Source organism: Chlamydotis macqueenii, chromosome Z (assembly GCF_036417535.1).
Source record: "Chlamydotis macqueenii isolate bChlMac1 chromosome Z, bChlMac1.mat, whole genome shotgun sequence".
Classification (NCBI taxonomy): domain Eukaryota; kingdom Metazoa; phylum Chordata; class Aves; order Otidiformes; family Otididae; genus Chlamydotis; species Chlamydotis macqueenii.
This window is the reverse complement of record NC_141593.1, coordinates 81514702-81540875: the sequence shown is the minus strand read 5'-3', so window position 1 is coordinate 81540875 and position 26174 is coordinate 81514702. Positions and strand designations below refer to the sequence as shown.

General features: G+C 40.1%; 1 protein-coding gene across 1 annotated transcript in view; it reads left to right on the top strand.

Annotated features, from left to right (window-relative positions):
- Positions 1 to 26174, top strand: part of MCTP1 (multiple C2 and transmembrane domain containing 1) — a 257037-nt gene that overhangs the window by 113175 nt on the left and 117688 nt on the right. The window contains exons 5-8 of the mRNA XM_086770666.1: positions 446 to 554; positions 7257 to 7295; positions 17867 to 18037; positions 19476 to 19606. Of these exons, the coding sequence (XP_086626792.1) occupies positions 446 to 554; positions 7257 to 7295; positions 17867 to 18037; positions 19476 to 19606 (450 nt within the window). The remainder of the gene's footprint in view (positions 1 to 445; positions 555 to 7256; positions 7296 to 17866; positions 18038 to 19475; positions 19607 to 26174) is intronic.

The window sequence follows — 26174 nt, the reverse complement described above, 5'->3', positions numbered from 1 at the left end:
AAACTAGCCAAGGAAAAACACTTATGTTTAGGGAATTACTGTAATGTGAATGTTAATAATATATTAAGTAATCATACATAACATTTTTACAGTGTCTGTGGAGAGGCTGGTTTTGTAACAACTTTAATTTTGTTTTTATATTATCTTTATGCACAGCATTGAAGATAATCACCTACTGTTTAACATTCTTTTTCTGTTTTTTAATCCATTAATGTTACAGTTCGGATTTAATTACTTCAGCACGTATAAGTACTTAACACAGAGTAACAGTATTTAGTATTTATCTGTGGGTGTTTAGACTACAACACTTAAAAGTAGAGACAGGGTACATTTGTGACACCGTCTGAAGTCGTTCCGTAGCAGGTGCCTTTAATTCTCATGATTCAGAAATTTCATTATCTGCAAGCCTGAAAACAAAATAAATGCATATATTTGTGTCTCCTAGGGAAACGGATGTTACCTTGTGTCTGCAGGATCCTCATTACCCTGACCATGATCTGGGAAGTATATTGTTATCAGTCCTGCTGGCTCCTAGAGAAGAACAGCGAGAAATGGTAATTTTAAATATTTTAATATGCGTCATCACTCTTGTGATTGTTCTGTGTTTGGGTGGCTTAAAGCACAAGAGTAAGCCACTTATTTTGAGATTAATTTGTTTTTTCACATTCTTAAAACAAGGCTGAACAGTGTTTCTGGTATAGTACAGCATACTTCATCTGAACTGGATCCTCCCTGAGATAGTGCTGAGGGGTCCAGATGGAACATAAACGTTCAGCAGTTTCAGATAAAGTCAGCTGCAGGGGAATGGTGCTGATTAATATGGAAAAATATCGGTAAACCCCTGGAGAAGAATTTTGGACCTAGTGCTGCCATCTCTCGATAAGAACTTTTGAATCCTGTTGCACACTGAAAATAAATAAACTTGAAGAAAGGTAGTATTTCTGCAGCTTGGCTTCTAATGATGAAGTATTGTTTGATGTTTTTGAATTCCATTATACATTTCAATTACAAAATTGTGTTATTTTCTAGGTTTATTGTAATTCTTTCATCAGTCTTAGTTTTCTGAGCTGCTTATTTGTAAGTGAAAATAGTTTCCAGTTTTATAGATCACATTTGTTGTGACAAAGTCTGTCTCTAGGTGGATGTATTTTACTACCTCTCTGTCAATTGGCTTTTCACTTAAGCAGTAGTTAGTACAACTATAGCAGAAATACAGGATATGACATCTCACTCAGAGGTTGTAAAATAATGTGGGTTCCTTTGGCTTCGGAAGGACCAAGAAAAAAGTATTAATCTGATTAAGTTTTCCATTAATATGGTCAACTACATGGTTTTTTTAAGAGCATCTGTGTTTCCATACGCTGCAGTGTGACACATCATCGTATTGCATACATAAGGAATATTGGCAGGTCGTAATGTTCTTGTTTGACTTTTCTCCTAGCTATTATTAAATAGCCTAGTAAGTCAGTTATTGGAACTAGGTGTTTGGTATTTGGTATGACAGAGATGTAGAATTTTGAAAATAGATTTCTCATCTGTTAATTTTCTTCATGATATTCTGTTAGAACTTAATAAAAATAATGGAATATGGTAGTAATGTGGAGGAAGTTTATTTAAACAGTGTGTTTTTCTTTTAGCAATACATTTGCTCAGACAACTCAGAATACTATCTTGCGAATTTGCACCACGGAAGTGTTTATCACTTAATTTGAAAAAAAAAATATTTAATTCTGGGGTTTTTTTTGGTGTGTGTGTGTATTTGGGTAAGACAAGCATTTCTGAATCAGCTGGTATCAGCCCTATTTTTCCGAGTGACTTTGGCATTATCCTGCCGTAATCTTGAATTGTGCAGCACAGATACACTGTATTTTTGTGTGGGAAACCGTTACATGGACAGCATGTTAGTTTCCTTTTTTCATCATACAGACAGGATAGTTACTGTGCCACTCAGTGTTGCCAGCTGTTGTACAGAGTGCAGGAGAAAATCACAGGTGAGAAAGTGAAATCAAGACGCTACAGTGTAGCATGTCTCTCATATGGGTATTTACTTGGTGAATTTGGATGCTATGCACCATAAGCTTGCTGCATAGCAACTTTTTTTTCATATCCAAGTGACTGGTTGTAATAGGAGGAAGAATTGGGTTTGTGCTATTACACATTTCATGATTAGCTTTCTCTTTAGTAAGCTAATCCTTTTAGTTTAGCTCACGTGACCAATTTTTCTCCCCATGCAGACTGTTATATGGGACTCCATTCTGAAAATGCCTAAGATTCAGACTAAGATCCTTATTCCTAATGTGGAATCTAAGCTTTATATTTATTACTAGAAACCAATCTTCCCAAAATATGGATCTCAGAGCAGTTCTGACATTGTTGCAGTAAAGTCAGAGAGTTTGTGTTACAAGGCAGGGAAGATGACCCACAAAATTCATATTGAATTTCTGTATATGAGTGTGTCAGGGATTTTAATAATTCAAGACGCAATTATCTTTCATTCGGTTGCCACATGTACTTATTTATATATTTGTTTATTAGATTTTATTTACTCCCTAAGGAGTATATATATTACAAAATGTATTGCTCCAATTAAACTGTCATCCTTTGTTATTTTTAAAAGGTCTTATAATAATGAGGATAATTTTTATTGAATTTAATATGGTTGAGATAAATAAATTTTCAAATATTATGTTAGAGCGTCAAGACTGATGCTTGTCCACTCTGGAAACGTGCAGCATGCAATGTAGTAATTAAAGCAACTCCTACATTCCCAATCTGCTTAGCATGATGTTTGAGTGATTACTGCTTCTTTTCTACTTGGGTATCTCTATATAGATAATAATTCAAATAGTACAGTTGAAATATGTAGATAAAAACCTGTAAGCACCTTTAAATATGCTTTAGTGACTGCTGCGTAGAAGACACAGAAACACTGTTTCTTCACATCATGTACATTTTTTTTCCTAAGTCATTACAAATTTGCTTAAATCCTGTTGGTTTTATACAGAATCATACAATCACAGAGTGGTTTGGGTTGGGTTGGAAGGCACCTTTAAAGGCTTTCTAGTCCACCCCCCCTGTATAGCCTACATTTCAAAAATATATTTTCTTCTGAATAAATTTTGATTTCTTCAGTTGATAGCTCCAGTTTGCTTGCGCATGTTGTCACATGTAAATGGTGTAAAAGGACTAAATCACCAAGCTGAAGAATTAAAAAATTAGCTGCTAGTACTTTAGTTTCAGGTACTTTAATTCCATATATTTGAAATGAGAGTGTTTGTTAAGAGCATTGGGGAAATACAAAAAAGAACTGTCTTCAACAAAAGAAGTCTTAGCTTTCCAATGTAACCATAGAGGCAGCATTGTGTCGGATGCTCTGTTTCGGGCAGTTCTGTAGCTACAGTCCAAACCCAGCCCTGGAGAAGAAGACTTGCTGTTTGTGATGTGTCGTTCGGTAACATTTTGACGCGGATTAGACTTTCCAAGGAGATCCTCCACTGCCTGAACTGGAGTGACTGAGGGTGACTGCGTAAGAAATACTGACGCTGCTGGAGGATGAGGTACTCAGTTGGAAGTTTGGAGTTCAGTGGTACAAAACTGGAGGCCTTGTTGCTATTGCTACCTGTCTGTGAGAGAGGTATATCACAAATTATTTAAAAAATAAGCCATCAGTTTGACACAGCAATAGTTTATTTTGTTTTGGGTGGAACTATCTTTTGTGAAGCCTTGAGGTGTGCAAAGAGGTGAGAGGGAGGTTTAGTACACACTGGAGTATTCTCTTCTTTCTCTTTCTGAAAGAAATTCTGATGAAATGCAGCAGATGAGATGTTCCTTAGAATTTGTTTTGGGAAGGTCCTGTTTCCTAGCGTCAGAACAGAGTATGTCTCTGGATTCAGACATCCGTTAAGAACAGCAACATACACATATGTTTTTCTAACTGTATGTAAAATTGTATGGCAGATTGGGAGAGGGGAGTATTCATCTCTGAGCCCTGGTCAACAGCGAAAACCAGTGATTAAGCAGTTTGCGATTTCTGTTTTTCCAGTAGGAGGATATTGGACATGGTTTCAGTTAGAGGAGAGTCAGTGTACTAGTTTCATAAGTAAGAACACACTGTTTTATTTTTGTGGTGCATTTTAGTGGAAGAAAATGCATAAGTCGCCTGCAGTTATCACTGAATATTGATGTAAGAGTATGGGCAGGTGAACAAATCAAAAATTCTAACAGAACTTGTACGTAGGTATCTGGCTTTTGCAACCTAGTGCTTGTTCTAAGGCATAAAAATGAGAAATTTTGAAGGAATGATCAAGTAATATCTCATTCAAACTGTGTACATTAGTAGAAGCCCTGTTCTTCTGAGTTTTGACAGATGAAGGCAATCTGATTTGTTCTGATTTTTCAACAATTGTCAGTTGTGACTCAAAATTAATGAATGAGTTATTCTCATACAACCATAAAAATAAGAACATCTTTAGTATTTGTGAGAAGTATAATCTATTTCCAGCCTACCAAACACAAGTAAGTTGCAGTAGCGGTAGTTCCAATAATTCATTTGCATTTGCTCTGTGCTGTTAACCATACTTGTCCTTCACATTAATGCAGCATTTTTAATTATTTTGCTTTGAGAGGACAGATCGCTTAGATAACTAGTGTAAACTAAGAAGCTGTGAAATAAATAAGTATTGGAAAAAATATGTATGTATAAAAATATTAAAACCTGTGAGGTCTAAAAAATTTTTATTATTTTAACTCTTCTTTTAAAAGATAATGTGTTTATGGTGTACTTTCTGTGTTTTTCATTAATTTCTCCTTTTGATGATGAGTTTAAAAGGAGTGAGAACCAGCAATGACTTGATGTTTCTTGGACCTGCCCGACGAAGCTTGTTGTGTTGGTTCAGCTCCCACAGTGCTGTGTTGATGTTTCCCCTTGGGAACACGTGGTGCTGTGCATGCCTGTGTGCCGTTTGTACTTGCATGCCTGCCCGTTGGCAATACGTATGTGATGTCTGCGCATTCCGTGTTTGGTGTTGCAGTCGCAGGTGCCGCGGTGCATGCGACTTTTTCTGGCTCTCCAGCAGAGCTCAGCGCTCCAATTTCATCCCTGGAGAACTTGGGGAGTGACCATGAGTTCAGCAGAGCTGCGTGGCTCCCGTATCTTCTCTACAACAGGTGTTTCCAGCCGTGGTCCTAGAGGCAACTCTTGGCCACAGGAAATTAAAAAGTCAGTAGCTTGATGAGAGCGGTAGCCTTGGGGCCAGCAGGGACTGGGGACTGCTGTTCCACCACTGCCCACAGCCTGAATGGGGTAGAAAATGGAAAAAAGGAAACACAAGTGCTGCTTGGATGTTGTTAGTTAATGAGAATAAAATCTGCAGCATTGCTTTTTCCTTAAATAAATTATCCCAGATGATGCTTAATATTATTTTTTGCTTCATATGAAAATATTAACAACATTAATACACTATCAGTTTGCTTGCTGACTTCAATCTTATAATGCAATTTTTTTTTTTAATTTACCAGAGGGATAATAGCATCATAGAAAAAAAGAATGACACTGATGGACTCGGAGCATGGAATATTTTCAGATGAAAAGGTTCCATGTAGATCATCCATCCTAATCCACCCTGTGCTGTATTGGCCCTCCAGGATGGTTTTGATGGCTTCAGCTTGTCCTGCTGCAGCTGCTGGTGATTCTGATGCGCTCAGCCAGAGCGGTCATAAGTTTCTATAGCTGCTGCTCAAACTGAACTCCCCAGAGCTGAACTAGTACTTGGTAGGTCCTTAGTTCTCCTCCTTGCTCGCAGCCTGGTCCGAAGCCCGGTGAGGCTGGGTTTGTAGCTGCGTAGGGTTCAGCAGCGACGAGGAAGGGGAGGAGCTGTGCTGCACTGGGCAGGACCCAGGGACGTGGAGGTTTTCTCCAGAACCTGCTGTGGGCCTCAAGCTGCTTAATTCTTGTCTGCCTCTCCTGTAAAAACAGCTTTCTGCAGTTGCATAAAACATTTATATATATATGTATATAAAACATACAGTACATCTAGTATCTATGTGTGTTTTCCAAAGCCACAGTGATACAGTTATTGACTTAGAGCACAGCCTTTAGGCTTTAGCTGTCCACAGCAACTTAAAAAATTTCCTCAGCAGCTGTTTCTTTTTCTTCTCCCCCCCAAAAAAAAGTGTCTATTTGAAGAATTTCTGGATATTTAAAAAATGTAATACCCACATATTTTCTCCCATTTTCATTTTTTTCCCTGGGTAATACTTTTATTTCTTAGCAAGGAAAATGTTTGCATTTCTGAATTTATTTCCATTATCTGAAAGTGTTTTTGCAATAATTAATAAAAATTAAAATTATGTTTTGTTTTTCATTACAAAGTTACAACTGAAATTAATAGCCTTTGATTTTTTCTTGCACAGTGTCAACAACAGGCTGCTAAATGCTATTAAATTTTATAAATTAATTTCTTTGTGTTTCCACAGAACTGCTATAAGCAACAGTTGTGTTCACAGATAAATTGTCCACATCCATCTTGGCCAGTGTGTCTCTTTTATTTAGTCATTAAGAATCTATGTCTGTGGACACTTTGCCTCTGGCATGTTGAGCATCGTCTCTAGCAGTGCCAAGGTTTTACACATTATTTAGGTAATGGGACAGGGCTATTGACATTTTGGGTTCTTTGAAGAGTCAAGATATGAATTTTTTTCTCTCCTGTGTACGTAATTATCAAACCAAAGAGCTATTTTTACTGCTCTGAAGCTAGTTAGCAGTGGTATCCTGAAGGGTTTTGTAATAGAGGCATGTTGTCCAAGGAGCCTTATGCAGGATTTCTCTTACGTGGCTACACCTGTGAGCTAAACAGTAGTCTTCCAAAAAAAATTGGAGTACATAAATTTTTGAAAAACTATCATTCAAGTATCAGTCAAAATTGAAGTCACGGACCGTAATGGCACATTCTTTTTTTGTTGTTGTTCATTTGCTTATCTGTTTCGTTCTGTCTTTTTAAAAAAAAAAAAATAATAATTCACAAAATGCTTTATCTCGGAAACGAGACGTTCATACCACCCAGAAAAGTATGCCTGGGTGCGAGGAGCGCTGCTGGTTGTCTGGATTTGTTTCAGTCTTGTGTGGCTGTCGCTGGAGTATCTGTGTTGCTGCTTCAGTGGTAGCAGTGGTTAAATGTGGATTGGCCCAGTGGAGACAGCTGGCCCCCTTTTCTGTGTTGCAGAGAAAAGGTGATTAAAATGCTCTATTTTATTTTCAGACAATGCTAATGAGGAAGAGTTGGAAAAGATCAAGTAAGGTAACTTAGCATGTGGTCTTCTCGCTTTTTTTTTTTTTTTTTTTTTTCAGAAGAATGATGACGTTTTATCAAACATGCCATCTAGGAGTGAGAACTTGTGGCACAAGATTTGTTCTCCTTTTCGTTGTGTTTTAATGACATTGTTTTGTGTTTCATCAAATCAAAATCATGAGACAGTTGGGCTTCTAATGTAATCACTGAACCTCTCAACTTTGTTACAGCATTTCAGCTTGTCTTAATGTCATCTAGTAACTTCACATCAGTGGCAAACATGTCCTGATTCTTCTTCTGGAACTTTTAATTTCCCGTGTATAAGCAATTTCCGTAAAGCCTGTTGTTACTGTTAACAAAGAATTCATGCCGAAGGGTAACTTTCATTTTCCTATTACTTACTTCTCCGACTGATGAGAGTTTTTGTGTGTGGAGGTTTTCACAGAGATGTTCTCAAAGATGGGTTTCCACGATTGCTGGACTGGCGTGGATGACAATCATAGCTAGGCTCTCCCAGAGCAGAGTGGTTAAGGAATGTCTCTGCATCTCTGCTTTATACGGCTCTTCAGATGTCTCTGCAGGCACATTCGGTATCTGGCTTTTCTCCTCTTGGGAGTCATCTGAGTGATAAAAAACGAGCAGTGTCTGCTCTTGTCCTCTAGGGAAAGACTGGGAGTTTGTAGTGGAATACAATCTGTTTTTACCTTTTTCCTGTGTGTGTTTCCAAAAAGTCAAAGAAAATGTATATAGTTTCTGAGTAGTTTTCTGGCCACTCTTTCTTACCTAACACTGCCGTGCTGCTTTCAAGTTCTAAGCCTTCTTTTTATTTGCATAATTAAAAATAGAATTCAGATTTCTCAGTCTTGAGCTAGCATGGCAGATCTGGGGGTTTCTGAGGTATTACCCTGTAAAGGTGTTAAAATGAGAAAAAATGATATAGCTCTGTGGGCTGGTTTCACTTATTTTATAAAATATTCACTTTTCTAGCATATTGATGAAAAAATAGATTATTAATAAGCAGTGTTGTATATAGTGCTCACTGACAAGTATTTGGACAGAATTTTTAGTTTTGAAAGGAAAAAAAGAGAGAGTAGGGTTCATAATTCTTGGGTTATGGGTGGGGTTTTCACAGGGTTTGCTTCTGTGATGCAGGACTATACTCAATCGCTGTTCCCTTCTCAAAATCTGTGAAGCAAAGCTACCTGGTGAACTGGTGATGTATTTTGTAGTATTTTGGTTCTCATGTGGTTCGTGTAACTTTTCCTGAAATGTCGAAGATGGTCAAACTTTTGAAGGGTTAATGAAGAGCTGTGAGGTTGGCAAGGGCAGAGCTGCTTTGTATCCCGACAGTGATGCGTTAACTTGTGATCTACATTTGTCTCAGCTGAAGTAATAATTTTACCTAGAGATGTCATACATGCACAACATCTTACACACACTGTTGTGTGTGTGATTTATATAGAGAAGTACCTCAGTTAAACCACAGGAGCTGATTTGCCTTGTGGGGCTCAGAGTTCCAAATCCTTGGTCTGCTGTCAGGAAAACAGATTAAAAAATCTTTTATTTACACAGACTTCCTTAAAAAAAATGCTGTTCCCTGGGGTGCAGGATGGCCAACATTAAATAATCATCATTTGCAGATTTTTTTAAAAAAGTCTAGAAATAGGTGCTTAATGCCATTAGATAATAGCTGTGAGATCCTTCTTCTTCAAGAAGTGATTGTCTTACGCTCCTGAGAGCTGGGAAAAAAACAGAATACTAAATTTTTTTAGAGATATCATGACAAAATTTTCTAAACCTGCTTATTTAGCTCTAGAGTCTTTCCAGTGGCAATTCTAGTAAATTAATTTGATTTTAAAGATTATGACAGCGTATTTTACTTTTTAAAATTTATGTGCTGGAAGCCTGCCTTTCCTGTAACGTACATAGTTTGAAGTTAAGATCTAGCAGTGCAGACCACGATGGCGCTGCTTGTGTTCGTGAGCTGCACTGCCTGCGCCTCGTTCCTTGGGCTGCTGATTTTCTCTGTTACAGCACTGTAGTATTCATGTGCTTGCAAAAAATTACTCTGGCCAAATTCTGAGTTTTTACTTCAAATACTGCTCCTTCTATGGACGCTAACGACGAGGTTAAGGTCTCATGAAGTACCCAGGTCAATGCAGCTGTGCGTTTTATCTGTTTTGTGTGTAAACCAGTGTTTTCAGGCACATGAGTATTGTAAACATTTGTTAGTGGCGTTGCAAAAATGCAACACCACTTTAGCTTTTGTCATTAGGTTTTTTCCTTCTGTTACTGTTGCTTGTGGGGGGTTTTTTGCTTTATCTTTTTTTCGTTTTCCCTGTCCTGTTTGCTTTATTCCAGACATACTCTTGATCAGAATTCATAGGAGCTGGATCACTCCCTGCACTGTCTAGGTCAGAAGGAATACTCATCTTTCACCAAGCCTGGCAAAAATGAAATTCAAACAGCTTTGAAGTCAGAGCGTTATGTCACATTATTTAGAGCAGGCAGACTTTTCTATGAAGAATCTGAGGATAACAGTAAATATTTTGTGAAAAATGACCTCTTCCCTCCGTTGCTGTCTGGTTACAGGAGGTTCATTCAGAAAAGGGTGCGAGATAGCAGTTTCTGGTGGTGCTACCTGCTTACAGGATGATGCCCACCTTGATTTGAAAGTTTTATCCTCACTGTGCTGAGTGGGAGAGATGGACGCAAAAAAAAATGGGATATCAGGAACTTCGAAAGGTAACAGCAATGTCCCTGGAAGATGAGGTCAAGGGCAAGTCAAGTACTGTTCGTGGACACACCGGACCTCGCTTCCCAGGATTTCAAGCATCTGAGATATTTAAAAGTCCACAAATGTGCAGAGTAGAAGCAAAAAAGACAGAAAGTAGGATTAACAGCCTGAAAAGTTGTCTTCCTACTGTAAAGTGGGAGCAATGGCACCTCAACTGGGCTTGACAGGTGTTTTTTTAATCTGTCCTTTAAATTCTGCCGTGATGGATACTCTACAACCTCCCCAGAGAGTCGTTTCCAGCGCTTAATGATCATTTCCATTAAAAGCTGGTTTTTGCCCTGGTGTCTAACAGTATCTCCCACGGTGCAAATTAAGCTCATCTCTTTCCCCAGCGCGGATAGATGTGTTGTATCAAAATGATTTGGGCCAAATTCATTTACACGTTTTGGAGTGAGTATGAAAAAAACAATACTTTGAAATATATATGTGTGTGAATAGATACACTTCATGCAGAGGAAAATTTTTGGGTGCCCAAATGCTGACGATTAGGAGTGCGTAAGAGGAAAAAGAAGGGTGATATTTGGAATGAAGTTTTGCTGTGGGCAGAAAATAAGACAAAATGAATAGTGGGAAGATGGGAGAAATTAACAAGTCTGTGGTGGGGTGATGCCAGCCAGCATGAAGCACCCATCAGCAACATCCGAGAAACATTGCTGCGTTGCCAACACCAGTTTAGCCACGAAGGCAAAGCACAGCACCAAACGGGCTGCTGTGAGGAAGGTGACCTCCATCCCAGTCAGATCCAGCACGGTGCTGGGTGTCCACTCACTGGTAATCGCAGAGTGTGGAGGAAGCCTCTTTGTCAGGACAGAGACTGCCCTGGCAGTTACAGATACCTTATGTGCATCCCCACTTCTGCTGTCACACGGAGGGATGGGGACTTACTGGCCATTCCCAGAGAATAGAAATGTGACAGATAAATACATTTTGTTTTCATCTGGGAACCTTCATAAGCCTCTTTGTGTTCGTAGTTCTGTAGGACGTAAAGTACATCGTCTAAGGTGGGGGCACCAAGGCCTGGTACCTGCTGAGAACTTCTCGTAGTTGGTACAGGGCACATACAGTGTGCTACACTGTAAGCAAAGTAAGTAAGCAAGTAAGCAAGTAAGCAAAATATCCCACGTTTACTCAATAATTGAGAGGATTCTCCTAAACTTTCAAGGTGGAAAATTTCTGAAATTAAGGTTGGTTTGATCAGTTGTCAACATGCCTTCCCTTTCTGCTTACTTAGTTTACAAGATGGGAGCGTGGGAGTGATAAAACTCTGTCTCTATTAATCGAAGTCTTCCAAAATGAAGATGAGAAGACGTCAGTAATTTTTGCCTTGTAGCCAACAGTTGTCCTCCCTGGTTGTGAACTTGGATAGTAACCCTGGTAGCTGCTGTGTTCACTTGACAGTGAACTGGTGGGTCAGTGATCCTGTAGATACTCGCAGGGAGGATGGGTGACCAAAAGCCATAGTGCTGCTGGCTGACCAAGTTGTTAATAGTCTTCATTCTTTTAAAAAGTTCTGATGAAATTGAGATGTTCTCACATAGAGGTTTGATTTTCTCTGAACAGCATTTCCTGATGGTAAGTTGTTTATATGGAAACTTTTTGACCAGCTCAGCTGGAGTATGAGTGAGGTGCTACCCCATATAAATAGTTTACTTCATCAAATCCTACACTCCTAGAGAACTAATTAATATACTCAAAGCCTCTATTCATAATTTGCATACAAAGAAATAAGAGTACCTCATGTTTTCCTGTGTAACTGTAACTATTTAAACAAAGGTAATTTTAATGAAGACAGCACCTTTTTCCCTTCCCTTCTCCGGTGTCTCCTGTTTCCCGTGATCAATAACAGGTTTAGAACTGGGAATACTAGAATGCACTAAAATGTAATAATACTCTTAATTTATACGGTTACTATGTGAGGAGCTGTTTCAATGTGACTCTGCTCAATTGGAACCAAAGGTCCATTCTTCCCAGAAATGAAGATAAATTAGTCTAGTTTGCAACAGGCTATGTATAAACTAACAGTGAAAATACGTTGTCATCCCAAGTCATAACGGAGAAGCTACTTGTGGTTAATTACAATTGGTGATAAAACAGTGTATTTACTGCCAAAAGCAAGTGACTTAAAGTAATTTTTAATTTGCATTTAGATAGATATTTTGGCTTTAATTGAGTTTTAGAGATTTTTTGCATATACTTTTAAAAGGAAAAATACAATTTATGAACATTTTAAGCAAGAATGAATTGCAAAATATAGTGCTTTCAGCTCCTAACTGCTGACTGTTTTCTAGTTTTATTTTAGAAGCTTTTCTAAAAACCTGCTTGTTCCAGTTGCACAAACTAAAGTGCCAAAAGCTGTGGCCTTCTTAACTGATGCTTTTATGTCCAACTCAGAATACGTAGTTTACTTTACTCCTTGCTTTTTCCTAATGTCAGAAGTTCTTATGAAGCATTGTTTTAAAATTGAAACAAATGCTTTTCCGCTGGAATGAGTTGCGTCTTGAGCACAGAATAAAGTTGGAAATGACAAATAATGGTCTAAGGATTGCAAAGACAAGCAGAAGTGTAGAGTTGTGTGATATGTCTTAATTGAAGGAGTTTGCAATCAGTTCAGTCTTTCAAACAAAACTCAGTGGAGTTTCAGAGTAGAAGGCAGAATGATTGAGTTTGGGTTTTTAAGAAGACTTTTAAGATAGAAAATGCTTACTTTTGTAAGCCAAGAGGTTCTAGATGTCAGTTTATCAGCTGTAAATAGCGCTGATGGAAAGCTACTAAATAATGGAACAGAAGTAAAAAACGTAAGAATAGATACATCTGTCTGTTGGACGTCTGGTTATAAAAATTATGCAAATGTTTGGTGAGGCTTGTATTTGCATTACTTGTGTGTGAGTGATAACAGCTGATACGGTCCACAATCTAAATGGCAGAGTAGCCTCTCTGTGTAGGGTTTTCGGGACTCATGCCCGCGTTTCGGACAGCACAGGGAGTTTCCATCCGGTCTTGGCGGCCGTTGTCCTGCGTGTCGCATTCACGTCAGTACTGGGACAGTGGCCGTCCAGGGCAGTAACGGCGTTGTCAGGAATCCCATTCATTTTCCAAGAGGAGTCAGTGGGAGTGAGACAAGGGTGAAAGTTGGGACTGTACACGGGATTGACACAGCCTCTCTGAGAACTCCTGCCAGCACGCCTTCGTCTTGTATAGATATTTCCCTTTTCCAGAAAATTTCCAAGTCATAGCCTTCGTCATATTACAGCAGAGCTGGCTCCAGCACTTCAGTAGAATGCAAACCACAAAAGTGCACAAAGTGCCGCAGAAGTCTCAGCTCTTACTACAAATATTGTCGTGTCACCACAAGGTTGGTACTGCGGTGACAATGTCGTCGTTAGAGCAGACGTCCTACTCCAGGTTTAACCTGTTGGTTGCAGTGAAAACACACAGGGTACTGGGCACTCTAAGTTTCTTGGCCACAGAAATTTAGATTAGCTGTACCTAGAATTAAAATATCCTAAAATGTAAAATATCATCAGTAATAAGTTGAGCTAAGTGTTCTTTCATATTGCAGTACTTATCGGCAGTAGTCTATTTATAAAATTTGCTTGCCGACAACAAGCAAGCATGAACAAGGAATCGTCGTGGTCCCATTGAGGGCATATTTTAGCTCAGGGTCTACCTACTGATGGCTTGCGTGCGGAGTTATACCTTGTGTGGTTTCTAATAGGGGAATAGCACTGTGAACACACATCACAGTCCCTTTTATACCCCTTTTTGTATAGGACTGTTCCTTGATTTTTTCATCGTGTGGACAAGGTATGTAGAAGTAGCAGCTCTATTTATTGACGTTCTCAGTCTTTATTTTAAATCTTTTAACCAAGCCATGCAAGACTTCTAGAAATTTGGGGAGAAGAATTCTGCTTACTTGAGTTTGCAGCATTCACATTTAAAATGCTGGCTTTGATTCGCCCTGCTGTGTGTGTACATCTGCGCTCTGTTCGGCAGTGAAACACAGCATCATCCTTTCCTGCATTCTTTCATTATCTTTTGATTGGTATTTTATTTAAGCCTTCCAAATCAAAGCAGTTCTTTAGGTAGAGGTGCCTTTGCAGGACACACAGCCGCATTATTTATTTACCTTTTAAAACTTAAAAAAGCCCTTCCAGCTTTGTGGTAGGCACACTGTTCTACTTCTGCCTATTATTAAATTGTTCTTGAATGTTAGATTTTTGTTCAAGGACGCAGAGAAGGAGGAGTGTGCTAGCGGTGTGTGTAACGAGGAGGAGATATAGAAAAAGCTGCGTCGGTTCTCACGGGCACAAGCACGTGCAGGTGAGAGGCGGTGCTTCGCAGGGCGTGGGGACCGATGGTGAGGATCGTGGGAGAGGACATTGTGGGGTTTGCCCGGCTCGTTATGGGGTAGAGGGCAAAGGTCACACAGATACTCAAAGATAAATACAGGCTTTTCCAAAGTACTTACTAAGGCTTCTCTTCTTCTGAGGAGAGTAATGATGAAGTTGTGGTGATTAGTATGCTTACCAAGAACACGGTCTTGGTGAACCTGGGAACAACGCCCACGTTCTGGGTAAGCCCGGTTGGTTTGCCACGCCGTCATGTTGACCAGGGTTACATGTGACCGTACACAGAATTTTAAGCCAGTTCTGGTTTGTGTCAGAAGATTTGCTGCTGTGGGCATCCTTAGCACTTCTGCTACCTCACGTTTAGACTGAATAGGTGGAACACCTATAAAAGCTAGTTTTGTCATGTAAGAAAATGTTGGTGTTGCTTACTGTTTATAGTGGAAGAACTAAAGCAGTGCATGGATATGAAAAGATGTGAGATTTTGATTCACAGGCAACTTTGACATGAAGGACCTGCTTTTGAAAGACTAATTTTAATTTCCTTTTGGGAACAGAGAGAGAGAAAGCTTCACAGTATGCCGTCTGCAACTTCTTTTTTTTTCTGTTTTTCTTTATTTCTTTTTATTCTTCCTTCTTTTTTCTTTTTTGTCTTGTTTCCTTTTTTCTCTTTTTTTTTCTCTTTTTTTTTTGTTTTAGAACATGGCAGATGGAAGTCTGCATGCCCACTTATAAATGCATAAGAATATAAATAATAACCCCATGTTAATGATGATTAGTTGTGGCCTGAGATCTTGACCTTGTTTTTTTCCAAACTGTGGTGTTATTTAAGCAGTATGACCAGTTTCAGATAGAATATTATGAAATATACAGCTTTCCACCCATTCTCAGAGAAATTAAAAGCTATGCACTTTCTTCATGTTTTTTTTTTTACTGTTTGTGGCAGAAGAGTGAAGCCAGAATGCAAAATGCATTACCTGCTTCCTGAGGGAAATAAGTTATCTAAAAATTAATCTTAATAAATGCTCCTTCATAGGAGACGCTTGGAAAGATCCATGCTCATTTCTTTGTTCTGCTCTCACAGTTTCCCTTCTGGCTTTGCAAGTAACTCAGTGTGGGCTGGGTTACAGAAGGTTGCTGAGGTACCTGAAGATGTACCCAGAAATTACATACTTGTCTCACATTATGAAATTAACTGCATGAGGGAAGAACTCTACATGTGAAATCAGTCTTGTATTCTCAGTCTTTAATCTATTAGCATTTTGTCAAGTCTGACCTGAAATCTATAAACATTCATATTTGTTTATTTTGCTTCCTGCAAGACAGACTGTATGAAATCAGAGATTACGCCAGTATCTGTGATTTCTGAGGATGAGGATGACTTTGACCAGAAAGCAAGCCGTTTTTGATGTCTGTTCAGATGCTGCTGCTCAGTCTCTCTGCAAGGCTCTTTGCGAGTTGCGGACCATGAGATCTGTCTCCATCCCAAAAGGGCTGTCCCCAGCCACACGTTCTTGTTCTGGGGGTTTCTGCGTGGCGCTCGTTAACGCCTCTCTGACCTGCTGCAATGGACCTTCTGCGCCTGGTCGTTGAGATCCTGCCTTGCCACCTCGCGTGTAAACAACCTCCACTGGTGAAACTCCCCACCGTCATAAATATCAGCATGTGTTATGTGGTGGCAGCTGCTCTAATGCAGCAAATTGTTCTAAGAGCCATTGAAAATACAGAATTTAGATCAAGTGTACTCTCTAAATGATTGACTGTCTCATTTTTGATGAGTGAAGTAGAGAGCTATGCAGCTGGGCTTAAGCTTTACTTTAAAAGAGTTGTAAGTGCAAACTCATGCTTATTTTCCTTGGTAGTATGCTAGAAATCATTTGGATTCCCACTCAACTCTTTAAAAAACCCCAATAACGGTGTATTCTTTGCCAAAATAAGTCTCAGCAAACCTCTTCACTATCCCAGTATGAAATATCTTCCTAAATGTGCCTTGTCTTCTTCTTCCTGTATCTGTCATCACCGTGTGTTCACAGCAGGGTCAGTTTTGGTTATTTGATATTCGGTCTGCCTTTTGTTCTAGACTTTCTAAGAAAGTAGAGCAAGAAAAAAAAAAATTACCACTCCTTCACAAAGGAGGGAGTATTGTCGACTGTAGTGGTAGTGTGGACTGTATACCCCCAAAGAAGGGGTATTTGTGCTGAAAAAAAATTTATAAACTTAAATAATGTTCCCATCTTGTAAAGGAAATCTCTTCTGGTAACTGAGTTTCTCACTTGTGCCCTATTTTTTGTAGATTTTCTGCTTTCTGGTGTCCCGCTGCTGCTCTGTGTCACAGGTTGAGTTAAAGGTTATTTCACTTCTCTGCCGAAGTCGGCAGTTCCTTTTATGAGAAGTTTCTCTGCAGTCAAATCCTTCACTTCAGGAAGAGGAACCTAATAAACATAGTGAAATATTTTGGGAGTAACCGTACTGCTTGGGATGAATAGCCATTAGAAAATATAAATACATGCCAATATGATATCTGAAATACTGCTACAAGCATGTTATTAGGTTACAAGCATGTTAGATGAGGTAACTTCTGGAGCCACCTGCCAGTGCCTTGTACCCCTGACCTCAGAGCAAGCTGGAGCTGGCCTTAAGTTACTCAGTTTATAGCCCCCCCACTGCCCTGCCCCCACTGGAGTTCACTGGTGGGTGCAGTGGCCAACTGGTTTGTGTGGGTGCCTGTGAATTTTCTTTGGACGCCTCGGTCACTGGCTGAGGGTTCACAGCCTGCAGATTTCCGATCACAGGCTCTGCAGTGTCTTGTTTTAAAACTCTTGAACTCATGTGTTGGTATTTAATTGGGTTTTTCTTGCTGTTTCTGAGAACACCTCATCATTTTAGAAACTGAGGTAGTTGTCATGTGCACAGGAGTTTATTGACTTATTTTGCCTCGGTCCACGCTTCTCATGGTGGTTTTATATTATTTTAATGGAAGTCTCATTCTCTCACTGTTCTTTATGTTTATTTTAGTGTTTGTCAAGTTCCTTCAATCGTATGCCACTAACATAGGAGACACTGCACCGTTCATTTGTAATGTTGTTAGTTCTGTCACCGGAGGGAGAAGTGAAGCAGGGAAAAACATTTCATTTTTTGTGTTCTGAATATTTCCTTAAATAGCGTTTGTTCTACTTGCTGCTGCAAAAGCAGCATATGATCCTACCTGCGTATTTGTCACTGTTTTGTTTCTTTCCAAGTGGTTCTTTGTAATATAGTTTACATATGTGCTGTCAAGTAAGTTTAAAATGGCTTAAGGTGGTTGTTTTACATTCATAGTTATATAAAATTGTGCATTATAATGCAGGGGAAATATCTGGAATTGTTTTAACTAAATCTGTATTTTTAACTAAATCTAGGGTTTTTTTAACTAAATCTGTGCTTTTATTTCCCTGAAGTTTCAGACGCAGAGCTTACGTCTCTCAGACCTGCACAGAAAGTCTCAGCTGTGGAGAGGGATAGTTAGCGTTACCTTGATAGAAGGCCGAGAACTTAAGGCGATGGATGCGAATGGACTAAGTGATCCTTACGTGAAATTCCGGTTGGGGCATCAGAAGTACAAGAGCAAGGTAATTTTAGCTGTGACCCAAAACGCACATTGGCTGTGTTTGAAGCGTTTTGTTCCTGGTTGTGGTTTTTTGGCTTGCATGACTGTTCAGGTAGTGATGGAGATTTATTGTGGTATTAATTAGTCATCAGTGCACCTTAAGCTTTGTTTAGATGTTTATTTTTATTTCATTGCAAACAAAAATAATACTAGATGGGGAAAAACGTAGTGCTGACAAACGTGAGGTTGTGGGGAGGCACCTGGTTTCCCTGCCTGATTTTCCATGCAGACTGTGTTGGCTTTGTTTCCTATTTATTGGTTCCGTCATGGCAGGGCAGAGGTGTGGTCTGGAAAGTGGATGACACCTTTGTGCCTTTCTGGCTTGATGCCAGTTGCCTCTTGGCTGCTTTGCGTGGTCTTACCCTCAGACCACGTCTTGGTTATTGTCTCACTGTGTCCTTGTTGTGTCCCTACGGCAAGCCTTATTAGTTTTGTATGTGTATGAACTTAACGCGGAGAGAGGATTGATCAGGGAGAAAATTATTGTTGGAGATTTGCTTGGCTTTCTTGCTATTATTTTCTATTTCCGTGATCCCTGTTGGTTGGAAAATGGCTGTTCATGGAAGATGCTGGAGCTGGAGATGATGCACTCTCCTTCCTCTCTCAATGGCCGTAACATCCCGTCTGTTTTTCACAGCCAGTGGAGCTCGTGGATGTAGAAAGTAGCAATTGCTTCCTAGGGAAGGTGCCAAACAGTTTCCATTCTTGCTCGGGAGAGGTGTGGCTGCTGTCACTACTGCTTTCACGTCGTGGTAGAGAAAGCAGCCAGCTTTCTGTTGTGCAGAGTGTGGTCGGAAGTACCTGGGCTGAAGTCTGTTGAAGTTACTTCTTTTGTCAGAAATAGCCGGACTGAAAATTATTGAGAAAGCTACTTTCATCTGAGTTGCAAAGGAAAAGAAGGAGGGGAAAAAAAAAAAAGAGTATTGTTTCGTAAAGGGTAAACCATAGTATCATCTTTCTCCCGGCATTGCTGCAGCTTATTACCGAGGACATGATAAAATAGTTTCTCCTTATGTACTTAGAGTTGCCATCCAGTTGTCATTGCAGGTGCTCTGTTTTCCTGTAGGCTCAGACACGTAATTTTGCAGCTAACTGCCCCTCAAGAGAGGGCGTAATTATTCTACAGAAAAATGGATCCATTCCCAGGGTAAATCCTTTGTTCTGGAGGCTTTTGAAGGTGACAGGCTGCAGGATTTTGGAGGTTGCTGTTGTGTCAGAGAGGCATGAGAGAGCTGGCCTGTACTCTCCTCTAATTACTATTTTTTAATTCTCGCTACTTAAGATACTCATACTGCAAATGGAAAAAACTTCCTGAACAGACTCTAAAGATCTAATTTACAATTCAAGAAAGTGTGTGCCTGCACAATGCAAATATGACTTTCTTTTTGCTCTCCTTTCAGATTGTGCCAAAAACTTTGAATCCTCAGTGGAGGGAGCAGTTTGACTTTCATCTCTATGAAGAACGAGGTGGAATTATTGATATTACCGTGTGGGACAAAGATGCTGGCAAAAAGGATGATTTTATTGGCAGGTTTGTGCAGTTACAGCCTTCTTGTTCCCTGAGGATGAGAGCAGATGATTAAAATGAGCCTTGCTGTTGAAACTATTTCTTATGACCGTTTGTTCGTGCCTTTTTTTTTTTAAAAATAAAAAGCTGGGGGAGGATTTTTTACAAAGTACCAGTACAGATTCCTGCACGGATGGAATTCTTTACTTTGATGGTGTAAAATAATTTTTATTGACCAGTAGGTGGCAGCTTTTACCAAGTGATGGATTTAGGTTTTTGAAAATAAAAACCCCATGTTTGGAGCAGTAATCAAGGTGCAGTAAGTTCTGCACAGCAACATCTGGCTTGGAGGAGAAATAGGTCATATGACTTGTAATGAGCACGAAAAAACCAAAATTATGTACTTATTTTTTAATCTGTTTGGTAAATGAAGTGAGAGTTTCTACTAACATTTTCCTCCGTCCCGTTCCATTTAGGGTGGTGACTTTCTTTATAAAATTAAAACAGTTGTGTAGTATCCTGTGCTTTTTTCCCTATCGTAAATTGTGGGAACTCAGAATACAAACAGAGTCTGTGGCAAGCAAACAGCTTTAGTATCGGACAAAACCGCTTTTCAAAAGCACACACAGTTGGATTTTATTTTATATGATGAAACCCTATGGATGACATGATATGTTTATGTTTGAAGGTTACCTTGTGGCTTTCCCCTTGCTTGATTTCTATTGACATATATGGTAACAACTATTTTTCTGAAGTAACATCATCATGTAATCCTGAGCCAACACGTAATATACCTTGGGCAATTATTCGTATTTCCTGCTTAACTTTTATTTCCTGCTTAACTTCTTATCCAAAAGATGGTGCAATTCAGAGTTTTCACGTGTGATTTTTCAGAGCACTGCCATCACAGCAGCACTTACATTGTTACCGTTATCAGTAATTGTAAAGGCTTTTTAAGAGCATTATGTAAAATAGAAAATACCATTTTTGCTCCAAGGCCCTTGAAACCTGAATGAGACTGTGAAAGAGAAATGAGAGAAGGAAAATTTGTCATTTCAAAGACACGAAGCTGCTTAGGTAGCTTTTCAGATACCTAAAAAAGTTGTACATCTTCAGTGTGCATCTGTTTATTTTCAGTAACTGCATGCTATTATGCAAGTAACAAATGACTTCTACATTTTCTTTAGGCCCCAACAGTTTGATAGCATGAGAAATCTTCTCTCTAAGAAGAATGCTTGAAGCCTTTAGCGTTTTCCAGTTACCTTGTTTTGTTTTGTTTTCTATTATTTTCCTAAATAGCTGTAGTTCTTGTATATACCAAAAAAGATGCTCCTTGGACAAAGCTAATCTGTAGTGCCTCTGCAGTACATAACTGGTTTTAGCAAAATCAGTGGTATTTTTCCCAAAATCATACTGCCCTTGATTTTTGTGACCTCTCTGCTGTCCATGTGTGTATAATCCCTCCTCAGTTTCTCCTTTCAGACACTCTCATTTCCCCTTCTGTTGGTGCCTTGACTCTCAATAATGTGACCTGCCAACAAATTCCTCTCCATGAATATTTCCATGAAAAACTTTGCCGTTTGTCAAGCTCAATCTGAATGCAAAAATAGGTCTTAATATTCCCCTTCCCTGACACTCTTTTTCCAGTCACTTTGGATAAAAATCACCGACACCTGACAGCTCCACTTCACGTTGACCTCCCTTCCCCACCTTCTCCTTCCAAGGCTACCTCTAAACGCTGTAAATACTTTGGTACAGACACTTGCTCTGTGTGTGTGTGTTATGCCAAATGTGTATTGATTTTGTAAAGCATGGCCAAGTCCTGCTCCATGACTGAGGCTCTGTGGCTCTCAAGACACGTGTAATAAACCGAGTGTTTTGATTCCTTTTCCAGGAAAAGCAATAATCAGGCTGTAGGTGGGAAACAAGACTTCCTGGTCGTACTCCAGCTCTGCTCAGTGATGGAGAGTAGTCCCTCTCATCTTATTGTGATCTTCCCCCTTTCCTGAGCAATGCTTAGGCAGCATCTGTTTTATTATATAGCAATATTTTTATTAAATGCAAATGAAAGCAGTTACTTCTTGAAGATGTTCTGCCTGGCCGAAGTATGGTTAGGAGAAGCCACACTTGATTGAAGAGATCCTACTCATGGAGGGAAAAAGCAAACCAAACTGAGAAAACAGAACAGAACAGTTTGTTCAAGGAGTTCTCACCTCTCACCTGGTGTTGGTTTTTTCGTGTCCTCCATGCTCATCTCCTTGCAGAGCACACGTCAAGGTCAGCAGAATTTTACAGAGCTGTTTGCCAGGGGATCTCGCTGAAGAGTGCCATCCCTAAAACCGGCTCAGCGTTTCCAAAGTGAGCTGGCTGTGGGCAAGCAGGGTCGCTGTGTGGAAGGGTGAAGGGACAAACTCCCGGTCCCTCTTGGAAAACAGCATGGGAACCCCCCGCGAGCTGCAGTATGCTTTCTGTGCTAAAGTCTGCACATTTTATTGCAAAGCAGGATATTGTAACTTCTCCTGGAATCACGCTCTGTCTCAGCTACACTCCAGCGAAACAGAAGAGGTTGGGAATTGGGAACATGGATTTCCGTGGGCCCTGCGTGTTTTACCATGCTCATCAGCGTGCTCAGGGCCAGGATGAAGCTGGGAGTGTGACAAGGCGGCAGTGGCACGTGTGTTCGGACTGCGAGAGCTTGGGCTTGCCATCGTGTTTTGAGGAGCAGGAAGATGAAGGAGAGGTGTCTGAGAAGGCTGAGGACGTGGATGTGTGATTCTGGCCTTGGGGCGGTGTGGCAGGATGAGAACACTGTGGAAGGGGTGGCATGGAAGAAGGAAGAAGAGGGTGAGCATGGCAGAGAAGCAGAAAGAGACATCTGTCACAGAACTAGCGTAAAACTCTGGTTCTATCTTGGTACCCAGGCACGTTCAGCACGACGGTTCCTGAAATGAGATGCTGACTGATTGATTTCCATTCTGAACTTCGGAGTTTTATGTGTTTGTAACATTAATTTGAGTCTCAGTTGTGTGCATTCTCCATTACAGGTTAAAGGATGTAGCCCCTTGTGAACTTCCGTCTTAGAATACCCTACAAAACTGAAATCCTAGAAGCATTTCAGTGTTTCTTTTGCCATTCCAACAGCCTGGGAAGAGACCTCATACAAAAGCTTCAAGGAAAATGTATTTCCGTTCATATGCTCATTTGTATGAGGAAACACTGGGCTTGTCCAGAACTGAGTTTCATCATGCGGGACATTAAATTCTGACTTTTTTCTGAATATCATCTTAAAAAAGTAAAGAATTCCAGAACCGAAGATGTGAGGTGTAGAAGTTCTTTTTTTTGGAAGGCACCAGCAGCTACACCACGGGGGCAGCCTTCTTGTGTTCTAATAAGCATGTGGACTTGCATCAGCAGTATTAATTGTTGCTTCATCTGATGAGCAGAAGTACATGTGTATGTGTGTATGTTGTTCAGTTTGAGTACATTTAATATTCACGTTTTTGCTATGAATAAATAATTTCTCTTCTATATTGAGTCAATATACTCCTGTGATTAAAAACATATACTTCAGTAAGTTTATGTAGGTAATACTCAGATCAAAATGAAGGTGAAATGATTTTAATCTTCATGTAATTATTTCACTTTCTTATCATCTGCGTTTTTGAAGGCGATCCTGACTGTCACCTTTACGATAATCAGCTAATAAATCCTCATGATTGTTACACCTTTATGCATAGCAGTAATCTGAACAAATTGGCTGCTGACAGCTGCAATAAATTGCCAAGAATGAGTGCTGTCAGAGAACAACTTGTTTCTGTGAGCACACTGGATAAGTAAGTCCCATGTCATGCAGTTTTATTCAGCTGAAGTTATTTGCAATCCAGTACGGCAGGATTTATAGCATTATTTATTGGTATGAAAAATGTGTGTTTATTTTTAAAATGACATTGACTTTTACTCATATTTTGTGCCAGGAAATTACCATTGACTTCATCTATATCTACTTTCATTAGTATTTATAGATGCTACCATCTTTTTTCCCATCTGATGCAAATTAAGAAAAAAAGACCTATTATATTCATTAAAGCTATGTATTAATTTCCATCTGTAGGAAACTGAGGCGTCCCATAATCTCTCTGAATATTGTCATGAAAATTCAAAACAATTTGGTGTGGGTGTGTGGATGGGTACACACCATATAATGGATGTTATGAAATACAAAAGTTAAAATAGTGAAAATTGAGAATTTAGTTTTTCAACACCTGATCTGCTATGTCTGGTCTGTTTAGGTTTTTCATAGTCAGAGGGTTTTTTGGGTGCGCATAAATACAAGCCAGATGCGACCGATGCTGCTGCATTATTAATCTGAAAGCACAGGGATACACTACTCAAAGTTCTAAACTGAAGTGGGATTTTTATATAGAATATTTATGTCTTTTTGAGTTGTTCGGGGTTTTTTTTCCACTGAAATTTATGTAGTATCACTATGGGAGACTGAACGTTACGAGAGAGAAGTGAGTGGTGCTGTAGAGCAGTGTATGTGGATAAATTGAGGGAAGGACAGTGAATGTGCTACTGCTAAGGTTCCTTCCCAGATTTTTTTCCAGAGATGTTGTGGAGACTGTGATTGATATTAAAATACTGGCAATTTCCTTTTTAAAATATTGTTGCCCAAGAAAGAAGTTTTGAAATTGATGAATCTTGAAGTTTTCTCAATTTTGCAAAACTCTGGAGACAAAACGTGTTCCTCTGGATTTGTAAATAGTACTTCGTTATGCTGGGTTTTCAAATTTTTTTTCAGGTGGTTGTTTGAAAATTTCTGCATGTTGAAGTAACTTTGGAAGGGTATATTATTTTCAAAGTTTAAACCTGGTGGTTAATATACTGTTGTAATTCGGTGTTTTGACTGCGTGCACATCTGAATCACACAGCAATTCTGTGCAAACACAGACGAGCACACAACCAACAGCCCTGTGTGTAATAGTTTGTTGATTATACGCGGTGGCTGAAGTTAAGTTATTGCAGAGGCGGTTTTTAGTGTAAGGTTAAGGTTTAGCCCAAAGCGTTGGAATCTAGAACTGCTACTGGCAGGCCTGCCCTTAACAAATCCTGAGGTGTGCTGAGCAGTCTCCATTTCTGATTGTTGTGAAAGGGAGTTAGGTCTAAGTAGTGTGTCTCAAAATTTGGCCTTCAGGTATTCCACAACTTATTTATTTCTCTTTCTGCACATTTTATCTTCTTGTATTAATGCAGAGCCACTGCTGGTCTGCTAGAAAGCCAGAAAGTTTCAGTTTTGATTCACAAATCTTCAGTAACTTTCTCTTACCAGGTATTTTATTATTTACAACTCTTACTGACAGTTGTTACTGTCACGTACTGTTGCAAAATTGATCGTATTCCCCAGTATATTCTGAAATAGCAAATGCTGCCTGCAAGCTGGTTTGTGTCGGTGGATCCTTCTTCTGACTCTTCGTCTCCCACATGTGGAAATGTACTCCGCTGCGTGAAGTAAGGGTGGAAAAATAAGAGGGAGAAGGAAAAATTGCTCGGACAAACTAGTGAGGGGAGAACCGCGTAGGAAGACGGAATGCTCATCAAAGCCACAGACTGGTTTAGTGGAGGAAAGCGTTAATTTTGCTGCTGGGAAATTTCACGGGTGACAGCGCTGACAGTGCATGGCTGTTGTGTATGGCGGGGCCACAGGGACAGCGTAGGAAATGCCACACCACAAAACATCTGCAAGTGCTTTTTTCTGCCTGGGCAATTTCAGAGGTAAATCTGTGGTTCAGTTGTGAAGAGATACGCTCAGGGAAATGTTAATTGGTCATTTCAGCAGGATTTTGTGGCATGGACTGTGTTTGAGCAAGCAATAAACACTCGTCGTAGTCAGGTATTGCTCAGTGGCTGGTGAGGTTGTCCTGTATTTCGTGCGGCTCTCATATTCCTGTCACCAAGACTGACTTACCCCAAACCGCCGGGCCCTTTTCTGCTCTCCGCGTGTTGCCGCGTGGCACTGGCGGCTCCCTTCCCCAGGCCCTCGTCGAGGCAGCGCGCTCCCGGCTCCCCGGGAATGCTCTCCGGCTCCCCAGGCTTGCGCCGTGCTCCCCTTGGTCCTCCTTAGTGGAGCTACAGTCTCCCGCCTCCTTTGGGAGCTTCCGTGGTTTCCACTCTATCACCCCATCCACCACCGATCACAGGCATCGTGTGGGGGCTGTCCTTTTATTCCTTTCTCATTATCTTTACACTTTAAAGTGCCGCGCTCGGGCTCTTCCAAGAACTTCGCGTTGCTGCAGTCGTCCTGTCTTTCTGAGCCAGTCCTTTGCAGAATTTCCCCTCTCCGTTTGTTTCTTGGCTGCACGAGAACATTGTACTCCGCTCATAACGGGTACGGAGTCTCGCAAATTGTAGCAGTCCGTGCCTCGCCGCCTCTGATGTGTGTCCAGCTCACTTCTAATTGCAGAATCGCGCAGTTTCCTCTCCTTGGCATCCTTTGGAGCAGCATAGACCTGGATCACAGCAGAGTTAAAAGGCTGTCTTCCTGAACAAGTCATGACGATAATTAAGTTGCCTGGGTTGTAGCCAAGTGGTGCTT